The sequence below is a fragment of the Dendrobium catenatum genome, unplaced genomic scaffold (assembly GCF_001605985.2).
Source record: "Dendrobium catenatum unplaced genomic scaffold, ASM160598v2 fragScaff_scaffold_103, whole genome shotgun sequence".
In the NCBI taxonomy this organism is placed as follows: Eukaryota; Viridiplantae; Streptophyta; class Magnoliopsida; order Asparagales; family Orchidaceae; genus Dendrobium; species Dendrobium catenatum.
This window is the reverse complement of record NW_021318565.1, coordinates 74,885-84,703: the sequence shown is the minus strand read 5'-3', so window position 1 is coordinate 84,703 and position 9,819 is coordinate 74,885. Positions and strand designations below refer to the sequence as shown.

General features: G+C 35.1%; 1 protein-coding gene across 2 annotated transcripts; it reads right to left on the bottom strand.

The window, feature by feature from the left end:
• Positions 1–9,192, bottom strand: LOC110095382 (AT-hook motif nuclear-localized protein 10). 2 transcript variants are annotated; one of them, XM_020820907.2, is made up of 6 exons: positions 9,031–9,190; positions 7,951–8,616; positions 6,964–7,016; positions 5,165–5,296; positions 2,689–2,850; positions 1–485 (listed from the first exon to the last, which is right to left on the bottom strand). In XM_020820907.2, the coding sequence occupies exons 2-6, from the start codon at positions 8,417–8,419 to the stop codon at positions 249–251; spliced, it is 1,053 nt and encodes a 350-aa protein (XP_020676566.1). In that variant the 5' UTR covers positions 8,420–8,616; positions 9,031–9,190; the 3' UTR covers positions 1–248. The 2 variants fall into 2 exon arrangements, with proteins under 2 accessions (XP_020676566.1, XP_020676564.1); XM_020820905.2 differs by having other exon boundaries at positions 7,951–9,192.
• Positions 9,193–9,819: the final 627 nt, after the last annotated feature.

The following is a 9,819-nucleotide window of genomic DNA, read 5'->3' as shown; positions in this document are numbered from 1 at the left end:
TATAATAAATGACTAAGAAACAACACTTTTGGATCATATAAATATACAAGAAACATTCTTATCATACAAATATTAATGCTCATGAAGAAGACGATCAGCAATGACATTTCATTCATCCAAAGTTCCCTACTAAATGAACATCTGTCAAATAACAATAAATATAATTATATTCCCTCACTAAGCTCAAAATCTAGGATTCCTTAGCTTGCACTGATACCTGAAAGGTTAAATAAATATGGAGGTTTGCTTTACTTCCATAGCATACTCGCCAGGCTTGGTTGATTGTTATTGCCATTGGCGCTCTGGTTAGTCGGGCTGCCCGGTCCTCCGCCGGAGGACTCGCTCAATGTGCCCCGGGAGGCTGGGCTTGAGGGACCGGGCATCGCCGCAGGAGCAGGTTTACCAGGAGTAGATGCACCGTCGGTCGGGCTGATTACTTCTGCTTCCTTCCTTGCACCATCTGCAATGAAGCTCCCCACAACTACCTGTACCCCAAAAAAAAAAAAATGGTTGCTTAATGAGAACCGCTATATGATGTATCAATTATTAGCATAATCAGCTAGGCGTTCATGTTTTGAAAATAATGGAAATGCCTGAAAGTTAATTTGGATGATTTTAAAAGCGATTTGATTTATTTAGAAACAATAAAAAATGCTTACAAAATAGTAAATAGACATTGGATGTGTAATAGGACAGTATCCTATGAGTAGGATACTTGAAGAGGATGTGAGTCACACATAAAAGGGTTTATTTTATAAGGAAGCAGATTAATCATCAGAATTAGCAAAATGAACATGTTTATAAAAAATTTTGAAAATGAGCAAATTTGCCAAACAAAATAGCAAATGCGGCATTTGATTTGGAGCATTCAACACAAGGAGAACGCAGACATGACAGACAAAGAAAAACAGCTGGAGAGAAAGAGAAGGGGGTGACAGAAACGGCAAGGGAGAGACCGGAAGAGAGGGGAAAAAAATTTTAATACATTTTTGCAAATTTAAGAAATGTGATTTAACTATTATTTTCCATTTTTTATAATTCTAAGAAAAAAATTTCAATAAAATTTTATAAAACAAAAATAAAATATTTATAAATACATAACAAATATTCAAATTAAATTTTAAATTCAAAGAAAAAAAAACTTATTTTGATATTTATTATATATATTTTTATGCATTTAAGTGGGTAATTGACTTTTTTTATCATTAAAATAATTTTATTTAGCGGCCTTTTTTTAAATAATCCTTAGGAAAAACAATAAATAAAATATCTACGCATGATCATTTTTATTCTTTTTTTTTTTTCCAATTATATATACGGCTTTAAAAACTCAAATAAATAAAATTTAAATTCTCAAAAAATATAGATAAAATTTCATAAATAAATAAAAAAATTAATCACATTGACGGCCTTTTTATTTTTATAATTCTAGGAAAAACTTAAATAAAATTTAATTTTGATTTTTGTTATGTATTGATAACTATTTCTTTTGTTTTATAAAATTTTATTTAAATTTTTTCCTTAGAATTATTTAAAAAAGCATAAATAAATAAATAAATCACAATACATAACTGTGTAAAAAAGTATTAAAAAGTTTTTTGCCTCTCTCTCTTCCACCATCTTTCCCTCTCCTGCGGTCCCGCTGTTTCTCTCTCCCTTAGGGGTGTCAATTCGGGTCGACGGGTCGGGTTCGGGTCGAACCCGGATTGACCCGGATCTAAACGGATCAACCTAAACCCGACCCGTTTTGACCCGCGCGGGTCGGGTCCAGTTTGAATTAAAAAATGGGCGTGACCGGTTGAGCCGTGAGCTGTGGGATCGCGTGTAGCTTGACAAGGGACGGGTGCGGGATCGTGTGTAGCTTGCCCTGATATCCGGAGGCAGGCGAGCTCCTGACGGCAAGAGGAGGCGAGCAAGGTGGCAAAAGGCTAAACTGCAGTCTGCGGGAGCGGGAGGGGTTAAAACTTGCATTTGGCCCTAGGCAATGGATGGCTGGGCTGCCTGGCTTGACCTCGAAGGCTGAACCGCTCAACGTGATGGACGACTGACGAGACCCTAACATGACGACTGAGTCACTGACATTCAATTTGACTCGACGCGAACGGCTGGCCTAGTTTCTTGCACGGCTGCACCAATGGATAATTAGTTTGTTTTAAACGGGTCAAAACGGGTTGATTTAGTTTGTCGGGTCAACCCGTACCCGACCCTATTTTACAAACGGGTCGAAAACTCAAACCCAAACCCGACCCGTATAGAAAACGGGTTGACCCAAACCCGAAACTTTCCGGGTCGGGTCAATTTTTGACACCCCTACTCTCCCTAGCCGTCTTTCTCTCTTCTATCTGCGCTTTCTCTCTCCCTAGAGTTGAATGTGCCAAACTAAATGACACACATTCGGAATGCACAATTTCTTTTGACACATTCTAAATGCGCTATTTCGTTTGGCAAATTTACTCCTTATTAAATTTTTAATAAACACATTTTTTTTACTAATTCTAGCGATTAATCTGCTTCTTTATAAAATAAACCCACATAAAATAGACCACCAATTATGTTAATGTCTTAAATGAACTTCCTATGATCAAAACCACGCATCAGTCATTCCATAATCCTCGTCGCATAAAAACTCTGGTAGAGGAAGCTGGAAATTTAAGTGCATGGTAATAGCATAGCATAAGAAAAACAGACCTGAACGGGAGAAGCAGCAGTCAGAAGTCCAGCAACTCCACCACCCAAGACACGCCCATCAGGACCAGCCAACGATACACTCAGACCACCAGTTCGACTCCTCTGACCATCACTTTCAGATAGCAGAAATGAGCCAGAAAGTGACAAGATCTCAAAACGACCCTGTAAATGAGTTCCATTATCTTGCAAGATATCTCAAGCAGACTATGAAAAAAAACAGAAAAACTCAGAAGCAAATTTTGGTTTAGATGGAACTCATATATGAAATTACACACATCAAATCCCAATATCACCACTTTTTCTTAAAAAAATGAATCAAATCAAAGTTAAAGAAAGATTGGCTTTCATTTTGTTTTATAATGGTGGTTCTGAGAGCAGAAAACACCAAACTATTCAATTTGGATAGTAAAATCAACTAAGATTATCCATGTGCAACCTGCTTCAAAATGTCTGTAACAATTACTTAATTTGGAATCACATACTTCTAGTCAAGAGGCTTCGTTAACAAAAAAATTCAGTGCCTGCATCATCTGACCTTAAAGTAAAACCATTGTTGCCAGTTTCACACGGCCCAGATGAGAACTTTTGGGGTTGATATTAGATTAGCAATAAATTGTAAGACTTGGGCTTTGTTTGGGATGGCTTTCTTACTACTTCTTAAAGCAACTTTTTTGTACAAAAATTAAAATTTTTATACGAAAAAGCTGCTTTATGAAGCGATAAGAAAGTCATCCCAAACAAAACCTTATACAGTAAAAATTCCTAGGCCATCCCAAAAACTACCCGAATCTTATCCCAATTAAGATAATAAGCCGAAAGTAGTTGGGTAGGATGTCACTCATTAATGACATGTCACAACTCAGTTTGACTTGAACATTAACTGTAAGTGATGCACAACAAATTTATCCAAATATGATGGAAAAGAGTAGAAGGTCGAATATCTCGAGATGTCTGATTGCATGTTTGCAACATATTAGTGAAACTTAGTACTACAACAACAACAACAACATCAAACTTTTGTCCCGTTACGTGGGATCAGCTACATGAATCCTTTTTCTCCATTGTCTTGGTAAAAGTTAAATTCTCGTTTAAATCTAATAAAGAAATATCATTTATAATATTTTCTAACCAAGTCTTCTTAGTTATACCTCTATCTTTCTTAACATAAGTCAAATCTAAAGATCAAAAGATAAAATCAAAAGATACTAGGTAAGGATAAGGTTATGCATGCGGAAAAGGTAAACAATAGAAATGAACTAGGGTAGGACGAGTTGATAGATGAGTTGTTGAGCTGAATAGGATAGTGATAAGATAACTTATACCAAAGTTAACTGTCAGGAGGACATCATCATGCCAGTTCAAGTTTATTCTCCTCAAGTTGGTTTAGAAGAATTTTAAAAAAGTTATTTTGTGAAGAAAAGTTAACTATCAGTGAAAAGATTATAATGCCAGTTAAAGTTTATTCTCCCCTTCATTCAGAAGAATGTTAAAAAAGTGATTTTGGGAGGAATAGATGGACTAATATTCTGCATGCTTAAGGACGACAGGATATTTACTAGTGATGCCTTAAATGGAAAAGTGGTTGAAGCTATAATTAATTTTGAACTACATGTAAACATATTATTATGATCACAAGCTTTAAGAGAGAGAACACTCAATTATTTTAATAAGTGAAATTAAACTACTAACAAATTCTTTGACTGAAGCATTTACATGCAAATTACGATCGTTTGTTTGTTCGGTTACAAGTAAAGTTACATCACTTCGGGGATCATTTTATTTGTAGAAGCGAAGGTTTTTTGCATTTAAATGTTTTACTAATAAGTTTCAACCAAGCAAACAACCCATTAATTAAGAATGAGACATTAATGAAAGACAAAAGGTTATTTTGGAAAATTATCCAATATAAAATTCAAGAAAAAAATTTATGTAGAAGAATGTTAGGAAATACTTGGAGTTGACAAGTAAACCCGAACAACTTATCAAGTAAATCCTAAGCACTTATCCATTTTAACGTAAAAAAAAACTTTCAAAGATAAGATTGAATTATCTTTAATATTATAATTCATAAAATATTTTCATCCTTTTCTCTTCATAAATCATGACTTATCAACCGGAGGAGAATATACTCTGTTTTGAAGCTGTATGACATTTGAAAGCAATAGCAAATTTGCATTATAAATAGATTGCAAATGTCATAACATCATATAAAATTGCATACGTGTTTGGCATAATTATTTTATTTCACCGTTCCCTTTCAATTTAGTTAAGCGGGTTTCAATTGTTGTTGCATTATTCAGGAAAATAAACAAAGGATTCTAAGTGGTTTAACCAGGAAGAATGCTCCATTTTCAGCTCAAGGAGCATATCCATGCCTTACTCCAGCTAGTAATTATAAACTGATGACTTATTTTGTGTATGCACTAAAGAAAGTGAATTATAAGTTCTAAAAGGTCGGGATTCTATCACAGCTGACCTCGTAAGTAACAGTGCCGCCTGAAGTTGCCGCTTGACGAAGAGTTACATTTGAGATAGCGCCATTTGCCGAAAGAATGCACACTGCACGAGGCCCGTGATGTGAAAATGACATGATCTTTGATGAAACATCCTGGGTAAATCAAACATCATAGACAAGAATAAAAATAAATTTTTATTTTACTTTTTGCATCAAGAAAATGAATCAACTTGCCTCTAGCACAATTTTCATGTTAGTTAATCTTTCAAGAACAAGTCACATAGACTGTTAACAGGAGATCAAAAAATGATAGGTGATATGAAAACACTGTAACATATTAATGGTTGTTCGAAAAGCTAAGAGTTCAAAGTAGTTCGAAAGAAAAGCATTTTATAAATTGTAACATATAAACAATTGAAAAAAACATAAAATCATCTAATAAAATAAGAAAATTATGGAGGAAATTAAACCATATGACATGAAGTATGATTAAAGAACGAACTAAAAATACAAAATAAACTTTAAAAGGATAAACAATACAAAGAAATTATCCAGGCACTCGTAACATTGATGTCAGCAAATAATCAGTGATGGGAAATCACCTAATAATCAACAACGTAACCCAAATATTTCTATATGTTCATCACTTCCAATATAGGTTATAGATAAAAAGCGTTTCTACTTAATCATTGCTTTTTTCTCAATCCTGGGACAAAGATAGCAGGCAAAACCAGGTACAAACAATGTAAAAATGAGCAGCAGATAAAATTATTCTAAAGAATATGTCTAAAACTGATAGAAAACGAAGTAGCATCAAGAATTCATGAAAGCTCTAACAAAATTGCTGAGGAAAGCAACACAACAATCTATACTAGGTAAAACAGTTTTCGCTTTCATATATAAAAATATATATATATATACCATGTGCAAGTTCCGCCAACCTCCATAATAACTCAGCGGCAAAGCAGCAGCTTTAATTTCAGGTGTAAGTTCTAACGTCCTCAACACCAGTAACATAGCCAAAATCCATGCCATATACAGATAAATCCCATACAACATAACCTTTTTATCATAAAAAATCCCAACATGAAACAATTAATTAAGGCCCATCGCAACAAGACTCATTTAAACTAACAGGTAACTAATGACACATTTCAATTGAAGCCCAAATATCCAACCACAAGGAACCAATGGCACAAATTGAGGGGAGACAAGTCAGAACGTTAGGGAACACAACCCATTCTCATAGGAATCACCATTATAAGCATGCTTACACCAAAATGTCAAATTACAAATAAAAAACAACTAAGTTGATCAAAATGTCGTAGAAACATTGCTTAGATCATCAAATTACTCGTCTCAGTGCACAATTTTGCGCTTCCGTCAAGTATAGACTTTTGGATTTGCAGCAGGACGGCGGTCTGTGCAATGTTATTGTAAGAAAATAAGACAATATTGAAAAGTATAACGAAGACTACTAGCAAGACAAATAATTATATCATTATTATGTATGCAACCATTTATGTTTATAAATTAAAATCCTGTTGTATAATCATAGGATGTCAATAAACATTTGCCCGCATATATTTAGAAAGAACAAACACTCAAGAGATTACAAGGCAACATTCACAAACAAAGGTTAGAAATTATAAGAGTTCGTAAACATCAGAATTTCATGATATAAGTATATAACCATTAAATAACAATCCAAAGCCTGAATTATACAATGGAGAGATGCAATCAAGAAGAAAACAAGTTTTTTTTTTTTGCCCATCATAAAAGTCGACTCATAGCATGATGAGAAAAATAAATAAACATACCTCTCCAGCTTTCACTGTGATTATATGAGGGGTAAACCCAATCCCACCCGATCCTGTAAGTAATTTTTTTTTAGTATAGGATCAAAACATTTGCAAAAAAAAAATATTGACAAATACATAAATGAGGTAAAACAGCAACACGGATAATAAAACATAACCAGTAAGACTAAACTTAAAGTAGAAATTTGAATATTATTTATTATTCAAGGCCAAGCACAACAAATCTAGTAAAAAATAAATATAACACTAGACAGATTAAAAAAAACTTTTAGAACACATCATTTGGTCAAATATATCAACCATTAAAGTGATGAAGAGAATTTATTTATTATTCATGATTTGCAAACTACGTGTCTTAAGGAAAAAGATCCAGCATTACCGGATACAAAAAATCATTTGACAAAACTAATTCAATTGTAACAAAAATTAATAAATTGATCCAGTACTAAAACCACCAGTTCTTACCTCCACCTACGCCTCTGTAACTTTTTTTTGGGATATTTAGATCAATTAAGGCAGACTCACACACACATCGCATACACAAAACTCAAACTCAGGATCTCTTAGTTGGTAACTTAAGCTCCCAACCAAATGACCAAGATGAACTGTGTGCACCTCTGTAACTTATACAGCTAAAAAAAATTAGGCCGGTGAACAGAAGAAGATTGCTTGTTCAAAATTTATTGCTTTTTGGGGAAATATTGCTCATTTAAAAAGAGAAAAAAAAAAGGGTGTTCAACGCTACATTAGTTGGATATTGGATGTCAAAACCAAGAGCTAGCTACCTCATCAATGGGCAAATTGGTCATTCCACCACTCATTTTACTGTCTGCAATATGACATATATCACACCAATAACAGATAGCAAAATAAGTACAACACGTCATGATGAGAGGAATTCATTCGACAACCCCAGAGGCCCACGGACCACCAAAAAGAGCAAGCTTTTCAAAGCGTCGAAGCAACGGAATGAGAAAGATTTATCACCTAAAGAATCCATCTGATGCTTTTTACCGGAACCCGACGGCCGGCCTTTTGCCTTCTTGATGTGCTCCAGCAGCAATGCAGAAGATGAACCCCGCGGCCGAGGAGTTGCAGATGATGTGTAGGACAGAGAGAACCCAGCAGAAGAAGGTGATGACAGTGCTGCCGCAGACTGTCCGAGAGCCGCCTTCCCATCTGCGGCGTATTTCCTCGGTCGCCCACGCTTACGCTTCACAGGCTCCCCCGGGTTCACGGCTAGATTCTGCGCGGCCGGTAACTCAGCTCCCCCTACCTGGTATGAAGCAGACGCAGAGACGCCGGAGACTGGCCTGAATACTTGCGTGCCGTCGCTGGTGTACGGCATTCGCATGCTCTGCACCACAGGCGTCGGCGACGATGCTGGAGATTTCTGAACGCTGATAGTAAACGAGTCCCTATTGGACATGATTGCAGGATCGGACCTCACATCCATGCATGCAAAGTGGAAGCCTTCAATAGCTCTAGACTGAGAAAGTGATAAATAACCAAAATCGTTGAAGTCAGGGGAGAATTAATTGGCTGAAAGAGGAAACTTTCGTCTGCCGAAAAGATGGGGGTCACTTCACTGGTCGTGACAGAGATTCCACAAAGATCTGGATTTAGTACGAGAATATCCAGGTGAAGAGAGCCCTAAAAACCAAGAAAGAAGCCGACTTGGTCAATAAAAAACCCTAAACCCTCGGGCTCAGAACTCATTTTTATCCAGAATTTTGACGAGACGAAGATATAACGACAGCAACGGTTTGCTGAACAAATCACGCAAGTGGGAGAAGGGGAAAAGATTAATAACCTGACGCCATGGATAAAACACGATTAAGGATGTAACATGTTACAACGATCAAGATCAATCTTAAAAGCAATTTTTTGCCCTAATTTTCTCAGCAGATAGAGAAAAACTACGGGATTTTCAAAAGAAGTGCCGATAATAAATAAAAAAAAATACTAGAAAATCTAAGGTCTATGGTCGAAACCGCCAGATTGTCGCAAGGAGACGCTCCAAAAAATCAGAACATCAGAGGAAAACCGAAAACAGGAAAATTGAACCTTATTCAGCGGCACTTCACAAATCACAAAGAGATTCTTGAATTAGATTTACGGAAAAAGGAAAATTATAAAAGGCAAAGTAAAGCCGAACGCCGGAGTGGCTTTCGATTAAAAAACAATAAAATAATCTATCACAAAATTAAAAAAAGAAAAAATTAGGTAGCAAAGCATGCTCCTGGTATTAGATTAGGATTGCTTTGTAATTAACTCTGCTAATTCAGCTGTTCTAATAACAAATACAAATTTTTTAAGATTTTTATTGCATCATTGCGCACGTCAGTTTTTGTTTTTAACACCACTTTAAAAAAAAATTATACTAAAAAATTTATTTAGAAAGTAGTATGAAATTTGTCTTAAATAAAAAAGTTTATTATGATAAGAAGAATCATTCGGATATATGAGTGTAGATATTGAGAACATATTTATATATAGTGTGTATCAAATTAGTGTACACTCATAGTCCTGACTGTTCTTACTGTTCAGACTCCACACAAAATAATTTCTCCTCAAACAAAGCCTAAGTATGATACCCAAAACGACTTTTTTATTAGAAAAAATATCATTTTTAGTGGATGATATTTTCTTTTTGAACATTTAGGTCAATTAAGACAAATTCATACAATCATCATATACGTAAGACTTGAATCAAATACCTCTTGTTGATAGCTAAAACTTAAAAATCAACAAATCAAGATGAGCTACATAAATCAATTTAAGTTTATGACTAGTTTGACTGTTTGAGAGAGAAGGATTGTAGGTTGTCATGGCAACTTTCCAGAATTGAAGCAC